The 12,097-nt window shown below is 43.4% G+C and overlaps 1 protein-coding gene across 4 annotated transcripts; it reads right to left on the bottom strand.

Annotated features, from left to right (window-relative positions):
• Window positions 1-1,051: 1,051 nt before the first annotated feature.
• Window positions 1,052-9,200, bottom strand: NPBWR2 (neuropeptides B and W receptor 2). 4 transcript variants are annotated; one of them, XM_075571528.1, is made up of 3 exons: window positions 9,134-9,200; window positions 6,530-6,581; window positions 1,052-4,671 (listed from the first exon to the last, which is right to left on the bottom strand). In XM_075571528.1, the coding sequence occupies exon 3, from the start codon at window positions 4,315-4,317 to the stop codon at window positions 3,328-3,330; it is 990 nt and encodes a 329-aa protein (XP_075427643.1). In that variant the 5' UTR covers window positions 4,318-4,671; window positions 6,530-6,581; window positions 9,134-9,200; the 3' UTR covers window positions 1,052-3,327. The 4 variants fall into 4 exon arrangements, with proteins under 4 accessions (XP_075427643.1, XP_075427641.1, XP_075427644.1 ...); XM_075571526.1 differs by lacking the exon at window positions 9,134-9,200 and adding an exon at window positions 7,351-7,563; XM_075571529.1 differs by lacking the exons at window positions 6,530-6,581; window positions 9,134-9,200 and adding an exon at window positions 7,351-7,563.
• Between the last annotated feature and the right edge of the window lie 2,897 nt (window positions 9,201-12,097).

Genomic DNA, 12,097 nt, shown 5'->3' with positions numbered 1-12,097 from the left:
TAGCTTAATTTATTAAGTAATGCCTTTTAAGGGCAAGGCTGCCAACAGGGTGGGAGTGCAGGGAGACTTGAACCGGCAGCAGAGGGGGGTCTGCCCCGCAGTCCGAACCCAGAACTTAGAGCTCACAGGAAATCAAGCCTCAGATGGACCCCGCTCCACATGTATGGCCTGGGGGAGGAGGGGGAGACAGAGTGAAAGAGAGGAGGGGGTGAAAGAGAGAAGGATGTGAGGGATAGAGGGGAGAGAGTAAGAGAGAGGGGGAGAATGAAAGAGAGGGTAAGAGTGAGAGCAGGGGTGGAGAGTGAGAGAGAGAGAGATAAAGGGAGAGTGTGAGAAAGAGGAGGGAGAGTGAGACAGGTGGGGTGATAGTGAGAGAGGGGCAAATTAGAGAGAAAGGGGGAATAGAGAGAGTGGGAAGAGAGAGAGATGGGGGAGTGAGAGAGAGGGGGGATAGGCCGAGAAGAGGAGAGAAAGGGAGAGAGAGAGACAGGGGGTGAAAGAGAGAGGAGTGAGTGAGCTAGCAAGAGAGAGGAGGGGGTTGCAGGGCCACGGACAGTGGGGTAGTAGACACCTCTTCCCCAACTTAACAACATAGGGGCTGGGTGAAGACTAGACCTGGACCCCATGAAAGCTCTCAGCGACCTAATTTAAGGGTAATTTTACCTATGAAGTTATTGAGATGCACAACGATTTGGGACCTGTTTACTGGAACGCTTTAGCTATGGTGCATGGGATTAAGGATAACCCTAAACAGAGCGACAGAGCGACAGAGCGACAGAGCGACAGAGCGACAGAGAGACAGAGCGACTATAAACCTGCATTAGTTTAGGCATACTTTTATCTAGAGAAAACTTCAAAAGAGACAAAGAGAAGTGTGTCTGACCCAAGATATGTGGTTACTACCTGGCTGCTGGCATAGAGCAAAGAAAAAAAGAAGGATGGGACGCAGAAAGGAAGAAGGGACATCGATGAGCTTGAGAGAATGGAAAGCAAGAGATAAGAACTACAGTATATGTGAAGCATGGTTCTAAAAAGATCACCTTCAACTAGAATAATGATGTTTTATTGTTTATAAATACAAATGTAATGGTACTGTATAAGACTTACACACGTCAGAAAACTAATTTAGCGTGGGAGGGTCTACAACATATTGAACTCAGGTAAACAACAGCCTTCCACACCATCCAAAGAGTCGTGGTCTCTACCTACAATGTCTGAGCTCCCTTTACAAGCCACTGCCACAAATTCCCAATCTGTTGCATAGACTGTAAGACACCACAAAGCTGTTTTATTTTTGCTAGTAAATATCAGATTGTGTCTTTTCTACTCTTTATGTACAGCAGATGGTGCTGCCAGACCAAACATAGACATCAGAACAACTCCTGGCTGAATACAGCATGTAGCAGCCTCTCGGATGGAAAGGTAAACACTATCAGGTGGATGATGGTGTATGGTACATATATGGGTGTGTCTGTAAAGAGAGATAATAGGACCTCTTGGAATTCCAGTGACCTTTCATAGATCCTTCAAACAATTAACTTTCACAGTGACACCATACTACTGACATTCACCCTTCCTGTCCTGATAACCTATGTTCAAGAACAGGGCCGCACAACTAAATCTTAGGGCCCAGGACAAATGAAAGGAGCAGCCACCCCTGCTCCCCTTGTTAACCCTCCGGCATGTTGGGGAGACACTGGTAGAGAAGGGGGAGGTTTGAACCTGGATGTGGGGAGAAGAAATAGGTTCGGGACTGGATGTGGGGTGGGAGAAGAAGGGATTGGGGGGGGGGGAGAAGGATGGGGGGGGAGATGCAATGGGGGGAATAAGAAGGTATTGAAGGGAGAGAATTAGGTATTGGGGAGGAAGAAGGAGGTATTGGAGAGGGAGAAGGAGCAGCAATGGGGAGGAGCATTGGGGGAGGGGGAAGGTGCTAAGGGGAAAGGGAGAAGGGTCTATCTGGGGAGAGAAGGAGGTAATGGATGGATAGTATGGGCCTTAGGGGAATAGGGTTAGCCTGAGGGTAGAAGAGTGAGAGGTGGGAGATAAATACATGGGGGAGAGTGTAAGAGAAAGAGGGGGGGTCTCACAAGGCCGCCAACACTGGGGAATCCCAGTTGAAACTCTAGTCTTCGGCCCCAGGAAAGCTGTAGGCTGCCCTGCCTTGGGGGTCATTAGATATGGGCCTGAGAGAAGAGGAAGTAGGTATGGTCCAGGAAGGAGATTAAAGCAGGTATAGGTCTAGGAGGAAGTAGGTAAGGGACTTGGAGGAGGGGGGGAAATAGGCAAGGGCCTTGGAGGGGGAGGGGAGTAAATAAGAGCCTTCAAGGGGAGGACAGTAGGTAAGGGTCTGGGGGGTGGGAGTAGGTATGGGCCTGGGGGGGAAGAGTAGGTATGGGACTGGGGTTTAAAGCCCAGAGGAGGGCAAGGGACCATGTGGGACTACCTGGGGCCCTGCTGGAGGGCCAGCTGGGGGGAGAGGTCCATGTGCTGGAGGGAGAGGTCCATGTGCTGGAGGGACAAAGGGGCCCAGAAGGTAGGCCCAAATTTCTGTCCAGACCAACTGGGCCTCCAAGAGCAGCTGTTACCCCCTGTTGGCGGCCCTGAACAAGAACTTCAAGTAATGTGTTGTACTAAAGGGAAGGAAAATTAAGCGAATGACTAAGGTGCAGTGACAAACATGTTTTTATTGTGGGTGGGTGGTTGTGTGAGATGTGAAGGATGGGGTAATTTAGAAGGTGTTATGAGCAGTCAGTCATGTGAGGATATACAAGGAGGTGACTGCCTTAGTAAGACAGTTTGAAGAGATTTAGCAGAGATGTGATGAGAATGGCTGCTAATATTTGAGTGTTAAGGGGGAGGTAAAACATATAAGACTCAGAGTTTAACATGTTCTTCTTGGCTTTGGCCATTCATTCTAAACATGTACAGTATGGTATGGTAGGTATTATTAGCTTATAGTGATCCATGTTAAAATGGACAAGAAACTCACAAGTGCTATTTTTATTTGCTAAATATGTATAGGAATTACACATCTGGTACCAGAGGTACCATGCCTCAGAATTTGTCACCTAATAAATCTGAACTCCAGCTTTTCTGCCAAACACAACAAGCATTTAGTAAAGCCCAGAATGGTGACTGATTTTGACACTGCTAGAACTGATTATCATGAGTCCCACATCCAAACACAGAGAATTGCCTTCCATGTTAAAGATGTACCAGTGCTAATGACAGTAAAGATCTTAGTGCTTTGCAGATGGAAGAGTCCAGCAAAGCAGAGCATTACCAGAGTCTCCACAGCAGTAGGTTGGTGGAACCTAACAGTCCTCAGGCTGTTCTACATTCCAACATCTTTCGAAAGCTTTTCCTAAAGCTGTCATCCAGAAAGGCGTAAAGGAACGGGTTGAGGCAAGAGTTGGCATAGCTCAGGCTGGTGATGAAATAAGAGATGCTAATGACCAAGGATGTCTCCTGCAAGTCTGTTGTAAGCGACACAATGGTGGCCAAATGAAAAGGTGTCCAGCAGAAGAGGCAAACTGCTAGGACAATGAAGACCAGGATAGTAACCCTTTTCTTGGCTTTATCCAAGGCTTTGGCATTGGAATTCAACCTCATATTTCGTAGCTTGTACAACATGACCATGTACAGAATGCAGATTGTAGACACTGGGATGGCAAATCCCAGCATCAGGGTGTAGATACGACTGGTCTTGAACCACATCTTCTCAGGTTTGGGGAAATTCAAGCCACAGCTCTTGAACTCCAAGTCATCCATATAGACTCCGGCAAAAATGGTAAAAGGCAACACAATGACGATGACCAAGAACCAGACCAAAATGCTGATGATTTTTGCAGCTCTATAGGTGCGGTAGGGCATCCTTTTGGACCTCACAGTAGCCAGGACCACCAGATACCTGTCGATACTCATGACAGTCAAGAAGTAGATACTGGAAAAGATGTTGTAGAGGTCAATAGACAAAATAATCTTGCAGAGCACAACTCCAAAGGGCCAATAGTGAAGCAGGATCTCTGCAATGTTGATGGGAAGTACTAGAGTAAACAGGTCATCAGCAATGGCTAGGTTTAAGATGAACAGGTTGGTGACTGTCTTCATCTTGGGGGCTTTGAGGATGACATAGATGACAGCTGTGTTCCCCGTCAATCCCACAACACAGATGACAGAGTATATGACTGGGAGGATGATGTAGAAGTCAGGGGACAGCTCATTGTTAGGAGGATGTGTCTTTGAGTCATTGTGTGGATTACAGTTGGGATTACAAGAGACGTTGGATGTGTTCAGCCATGAAATGTTCTCCATGGCTGTTTAGTTAAGATCTTATTGAAGGTTAGGGGAAATATTGAAGCAGAGAAGCTCTAAATTAGGACTTTCCACATGTCCTGATTTAACTCTGCACATAGTCTTTCAATGATCCAGGTTTTCCTGGCTTGCACTGTTAATATTTGATGGTCAACTGCTCAAAACCAGACTTGCCAAAATGCCATGGCGAACCAGAAGCTCCAGTGTATGTTATCAATGTATGTAAGATGCTGGAGCTTCCCTAGAGAAGTTGACAGGGGCTTCTTTTTGATGATCAGGTTCTATGTCAGGGGTGCGCCCAATGGTTTGCGAAACTGGGAAGTGACTGCTTAGTCCTGAAAATCTTCTCTGACTCTGAAAAAATGAAGCAGACACCATCAGTGTATGCAAGCCCCAGCTAACTATTTACACTGAACAATGGGCTCTATGTATCAAAGGTAAAATAGTTGTGCAAAGTCGTTATTTTGTCGCAACTCGCGCTGAACTATATATATCTACGCCCAGCCGCATCTATATATTACTCTCAGTTGCGCATTTTTGGGACGTCGGTCTGTGATGAGATGAGGGATTTATGGAGCAAGTGGGAGGAGTTAGGGTGGTGTTATATTTGCATATTGTCACAAGTCTATGAATTAATAAATGTGCAGATTGCGTTACTTATCTTAACGGTTTTCCGCATTGGTTTTCTCTGTCACCTTGAAAGGTGACATCAGTTTTTTATTAGTGCACAACATGAGTTTAGAAGGCGCCAAATTCTACAACAGTAAAAATACACTTCATCATATGGTGCATTTCAGACAGAAAACATCGCAAATTTGTTGGCGCAAATACATCAGTGCATACGTACCTCATGATTCATACAGCCCCAGGAGGTTTGTACCAGCTGTCCAACCTTTGGACACTGCACATGGCTGCAGGGCTTACATTTAAAAAAGTTAAGTCTCACTTAACAACTAGAGATGTGCAAAACATTTGCATGCAGTTGTGAACCATGCACAATTTGCCTTTTTTTTAATCAAAGTTTTCTAGCGATTCTCCAAACATTAAGTCACTGAGCATCGCAATTTCATTTATTATGTTAATTTGTGAATTCTCTAAAATCGATAGATTTGCTTAATGCTGAGTATATGCTGAGTATATGCTATAATGCAATGAGTAATGCTGAGTATATGCTGTAATGTATTGAGTAATGCTGAGTATATGCTATAATGCAATGAGTATATGCTGAGTATATGCTATAATGCAATGAGTAATGCTGAGTATATGCTATAATGTAATGAGTAATGCTGAGCATATGCTATAATGCAATGAGTATATGCTGAGTATATGCTATAATGCAATGAGTAATGCTGAGTATATGCTATAATGAATTGAGTAATGCTGAGTATATACTATAATGCAATGAGTAATGATGAGTATATGCTATAATACAATGAATAATGCTAAGTATATGCTATAATGCACTGAGTAATGTTCAGTATATGCTATAATGTAATCAGTAATGCTGAGTATATGCTATAATGTAATGAGTAATGCTGAGTATATGCTATAATTTAATGAGTAATGCTGAGTATATGCTATAATGTAATGAGTAATGCTGAGTATATGCTATAATGTAATGAGTAATGCTGAGTATATGTTATAATGCAATGAGTAATGCTGATTATATGCTATAATGTAATGAGTAATGCTGAGTATATGCTATAATGCAATGAGTAATGCTGAGTATATGCTATAATGTAATGAGTAATGCTGAGTATATGCTATAATGTAATGAGTAATGCTGAGTATATGTTATAATGTAATGAGTAATGCTGAATATATGTTATAATGTAATGAGTAATGCTGAGTATATGCTATAATGTATTGAGTAATGCTGAGTATATGTTATAATGCAATGAGTAATGCTGATTATATGCTATAATGTAATGAGTAATGCTGAGTATATGCTATAATGTAATGAGTAATGCTGAGTATATGCTATAATGTAATGAGTAATGCTGAGTATATGCTATAATGTAATGAGTAATGCTGAGTATATGTTATAATGTAATGAGTAATGCTGAATATATGTTATAATGTAATGAGTAATGCTGAGTATATGCTATAATGTATTGAGTAATGCTGAGTATATGCTATAATGTAATGAGTAATGCAGACGAAACCTGCAAAAGCAGAACAGATAAATGTCCATTATAAGGTGCCAACACACCTGACGAAGAGCCTGAGAGGCCAGACACGTACAGTATCACCTGCATGTATCCCTGAAAGAAATAAAAATGCAGCACCTGCTTTGAAAATATCACTTTTGTGAGCCTCATCCTTGTAAGAACTATCAAAGAGACCGTAAGTTTGTTTCATATTGAGTGCTGCCAGCAGTACAGTATGGGGTTTATATACAACCAATGAAAGAAAACTGTTAAGCTGCAGTTCTGTTTTCTTTGTCTGTATCTTTTTCTTATTTTTTAAAAAACCTATATTCCTACTGATGTAATAAATAAATCCAAATACATTCAGAGGAGCAATAGGACATGATTAGAATGTAAATGATCTGACCTAGAACCAAGGTCACCCTTAAAGCCAATTATCTGGAGTCCTCCTGAGTTCTGACCCTAACTTCTCATGCACTGGCTCCCATGCCAACCAAAAAAAAAACGGATTTAGTTTACTAAAATTAAGCCCTTTTAACCCAAAGAATGCTCCTGTAATCCGTCTCTCCTGCTGGTTTAATGATCTATATCCCGTGACTGACATGTACAGTATACTAAATATAACACTTTACATGAAGGAGGCATAATGCTTCGAAAATAGCAATATATTATTAATATTTCATATCCTCTAAAAAAAAAACAAGAGATCATTATAACACGGTGAGCGCCTTAAACAACCTCCCCCAACACCTAATATGCTCTGTGGCTACTCGGAGATGAACACTTTAGTGTTCAGTGGGAGAGCAAAAACGATGTGTATATCCAACACCGATCAGCCACCTGTATTGCCCCCTTAGGTAAAGGCATGGTATATCCCCCTTACCTGGGAGTCAGTGCGTCCTCTGCTGTGCTGCCCCCTCTCTCATGTGCTGCCCCCTCTCTCATGTGCTGCCCCCTCTCTCATGTGCTGCCCCTCTCTCATGTGCTGCCCCCTCTCTCATGTGCTGCCCCCTCTCTCCTGTGCAGACCCCTCTCTGCTGTGCAGACCCCTCTCTGCTGTGCAGCCCCCTCTCTCATGTGCAGTCCCCTCTCTGCTGTGCAGTCCCCTCATGTGCAGTCCCCTCTGCTGTGCGGTCCCCTCTCTCATGTGCAGCCCCCTCTCTGCTGTGCAACCCCCTCTCATGTGCTGCCCCCTCTCTCTTGTGCAGTCCCCTCTCTGCTGTGCAACCCCCTCTCTCATGTGCAGTCCCCTCTCTGCTGTGCAGTGCCTTCTCTGCTGTGCAGTCCCTGCTGTGCAGTCCCTTCTCTGCTGTGCAGCCCCCTCTGTCATGTGCAGCCCCCTCTCTACTGTTCACTCCTCACTCTGCTGTGCAGCCCTCTCTCTACTGTTCACTCCTCACTCTGCTGTGCAGCCCTCTCTCTACTGTTCACTTCTCTCTCTGCTGTGCACTTCTCACTCTGCTGTGCACTTCTCACTCTGCTGTGCAGCTCTTGCTCCCCTGTGCTCAGGCACTGCTTGTTTTTTCCTCTCTGATAGGGGTTGAGTGCTGGTTCTGGCTGGGAGGAGGGAGGGGGGGGGGGGGGGTCTGTAATTGCTTTGCTGACGTTCCAAGCTCCACGGAGCATTTCCCTCCGAGACTGGAGAAGTTTATCAAACTCAGGAGGTTTCTGTTCTCTGCTGTGAGCACAAAGCGCAGAACAAACCCTTGTTCCTGAACCCCCATCTACCATGGACAGGAACACCTGCGTGACAACAGCACTCAGGGAGGTGTACCGAGGGACATCAGCGACTTGGTGCAAGTTATGGGGCACTTTGTAGGGTCAGCATAAAGAATCAGAATAGAAATGGTCTTAAATGAGACACCGAGTCCTTAAAGTTCTCACCGCCAGCCAGAGAGGACATTATGAGACTTGTCTTTTTTCCATCATCCTTAGAATTCCTTCTCTGTTGGAAACTTATTTGACTTTGCTTTATGTCACATAACCAGATCACAGCAGGTCCCCCGACTGCTGCCTCTTGGACTTGACCCCATATCCTCCCCATGCTCCTTGATATAAATGCGTAATAGGGTTAGGAAGTCTTTATTTTAGAGTAAAGTATCTATGTATCTATCAGCACTTATTCCCTCGCCTGCTGTCTCTGTAAGTTCCCCATCAAACCTCTTAGATTGTAAGAACTTCGGGGCAGGGATTTCCTTTCCTATTGTCTGATTTTGCTGCACTTGTTGTATTATTATAATTCCCTGTTCTGTATTCTTTGTGAAACGCTGAGTACACTTTTGGCGCTATATAAATAAAGGCATATAATACAATGTAACTTGCTTCTTTTTCCATGTTATATCCAAGCGCATGAAGCGAGAACAGTTATTGGGGGATCGACTCCAAGGCAACCAGAAAAGTGCAGTGTTCTGGGCACCACCCTGAGGTGTGTGCAGTGAGGTGGGTGAGAAGACAGCAAGGTCCCGGCCGCTATAACGCAGGGGGGCTCCTAATTACTTCTCTAAACCAGGGCGCCTTTTGGAGATAATGAAGGGGGAGAGAGCAGAGAAGCTTCAGTTCAGTGTTAATCCATCAAATACACGGGTCTTAGTTAATTAAGGTGCTGCAGCCAATAATACTCCAGTAATCAACAGCAAAGCTAGGAGCACATGGTTTATATTACACACCTTGGCAGATTTAATGATATCTTGCAATTATGGCATCGATCTTGGGAAACTCCTGGGAATGCCCCGATGGTGTGATGTTACCTTCTGTCACGTGTACATGGTGACACAAGTCTGCAAGAACATGACACCTTTGCTTGAATGGCTTAACATTTTACCACAAACTGAACTGGGACTATATCCCAACTAAACAGAACAGACAGTCACTTAAAGCTGCAGTTCAGGCAATATCCTGCATGTGTGTTTTTTTAAATAAATCAGTTCTGTAGTAAGAAAAAATACTTTTAGCATTTTCTGTTTTAAAAAAAACAACTTTGAAAGACCAATTTTCTTGTATTCTATTTTAACAAGCACGCTTGTTCCTATAGCAACGATTTACATTCCCCATATTTAAAGATGTCGCCAAACTTTGCCGATCAATAGACGGAGAACGAATTGACCGGCAGCTATGCAGTTCTTTAGGTAATTAGAGATTGCCCACATGAAACTATTGAAGTAAAAAAAATAAAGTCTGAACTGCAGCTTTAATGCAAATAAGTTTGGTGAGAAGAAGCAGGGTAGCCTTAGCCGAATATAACACTTAGATTGTAAGCTCTTTGGGGCAGGGACTCCTTTAGCCTTCTGTTGTCATATACCGGTTGCACTTCTTCCCATTGTTAGTATTGTAGTCACCTCCTATTGTGACGTGGTAACGTGCGGCATACAGTACACAGATAATCAACAATATCATGGGCAAGAAATCAAGGTGATCCAACTGAAACCTTGGTCAACACTTCCCAGCTCCTGCAGAAAAGCAGCAGCCAGTGGCTGAGACCCAGAGCTGCAGCTCACACCTGGAACAGGTAAGTACTTCACACCGATTGAATGACAGCATGGGGCGAGCTGGTGAGTCCATGCTGCTGTCAAATACTTGTATTTACATTTGACTGAAAGAAATGGAACCAGATTCTCATATGCTAACTGAATTTGAACTTGTCATAGAGAGCCAGGCAAGTTATTAGCAATGTGAAAAAACTAACAATAGCGCTCTAACACACCCTAAATGTGACAATATACAATTCAACCACACGTGTGAATAATAAAGCAATGTGATAATAATAACAAGCAAGTGATCTAAACAATTTTTTTTAAGAAAGTTAGAAACAAACTGCAACCCTTGATAAAGACTGTTCCACTCGTCTTACACCAGGTGATTTCCAACAAATCAGGGGAGCTCGTCTCGTAGTTATGAAATTAAGAAACACTACATAGTGTAATACTGTTGTGAATAAATTTGTGCAAACAAAGCTCAAAAATGACTACTCACAATAGAGCAGTCAAATTCAGGCAGTCATCCAACTTAAGGGGTGGATGTTCCCTGTGTAGAAGAAAAGAGACCATATAGTGCAGATGGTATTAAGTATTAAAAGGGGATTCAAAAAATGCAGGCTTACACTTCATATGATCGAGGTAGGCAGTATGATATCAGTGAGGATGATGAATACCCTGTGCCAAGTGTTTAAAAGCAAAGACATGCGTTCTTGAATGACTGCACTGGACTGTTTTAGAGCACCCAATTAAGGCAGTTTCCCTTACCCACCCCGATATTATAGGTAGTGGGTGCTCATCTGGTCGCGATCCTTTTGAGTTCCTCACTATCCTCTGCTCCACCGCAATACTCTCGCGTCCACGCCAGGCACTCCCGTTGCGTCACTTCCGGTTGTTCAGCGAACTTCCGGATCTGATGGCAGGGGTGGACCTCAGTTTTTACTTTGTTGTTTGTTACCAACGGCGAAACATGTAGAGTGTTTCAGCCCATACCAAAGAGGAAGAAAAACTGAGGTCCACCCCTGCCATCAGATCCGGAAGTTCGCTGAACAACCGGAAGTGACGCAACGGGAGTGCCTGGCGTGGACGCGAGAGTATTGCGGTGGAGCAGAGGATAGTGAGGAACTCAAAAGGATCGCGACCAGATGAGCACCCACTACCTATAATATCATACTGCCGGCCTCGATCATATGAAGTGTAAGCCTGCATTTTTTGAATCCCCTTTTAATACTAAATACCATCTGCACTATATGGTCTCTTTTCTTCTTTTTTTCTCCTTGGAGGTTGGGGGCTGGTGGCTGCTGTATACACAGGGAATATCCACCCCTTAAGTTGGATGACTGCCTGAATTTGACTGCTCTATTGTGAGTAGTCATTTTTGAGCTTTGTTTGCACAAATTTATTCACAACAGTATTACACTATGTAGTGTTTCTTTATTTCATAACTACGAGACGAGCTCCCCTGATTTGTTGGAAGTTATTAGCAATGTCATTATCTGGCATAAAGTATCTGTAGTCTAAATGTAGCATAGGTTGAACTTGATGGATGTATGTCTTTTTTCAATCTCATCTACTATGTAATTATGTATCATCTGGCATCAGAAAGGACCAACATATGCTGCAGTGCATCTCAAAGGGGATGTGAACTGTAGGATAGATTTACACTACTACAGGCAGGAAAACATACATGTTATGTACAATACAGAGTGCTGACTTCTAAAATAGAACTAAGATTTAAATACTATTACAATTCATGTTACATTTACCCCATTGTATATTTCAAGGCCAAGGTGTAGTGCCATGTATACTTCCCAGACACCCATGCAGCCACTGCTGGGTAGGAATCATGGCAACACATATCTGGTACTGTTAGATGTATTGCAGCTTTCATGGGGAAAGAGGACAAGTTGTCTTTTCACGAGGCAGTTCAGAGTTTGAGTACTTACAGTATGTGAACTAAACCGCTGACAACAGACTTGACTCTTCTTTAATGTATGAAGACACTGTGCTCATTAATCAAATCTTCATTGTTCACCCAGCACTTGTTGCAGTTCAATAATAATTCAGTGTATGCATAACGCAAGTTAATAGCAGCTGAATTGCAATGAGCCGTTTCATATGGTTGGCTGATAATCCCAGCTCTCCAGTATCTTTGACACA

The sequence above is a fragment of the Ascaphus truei genome, chromosome 15, assembly GCF_040206685.1.
Source record: "Ascaphus truei isolate aAscTru1 chromosome 15, aAscTru1.hap1, whole genome shotgun sequence".
In the NCBI taxonomy this organism is placed as follows: domain Eukaryota; kingdom Metazoa; phylum Chordata; class Amphibia; order Anura; family Ascaphidae; genus Ascaphus; species Ascaphus truei.
This window is presented reverse-complemented; position numbering and strand designations above follow the sequence as displayed.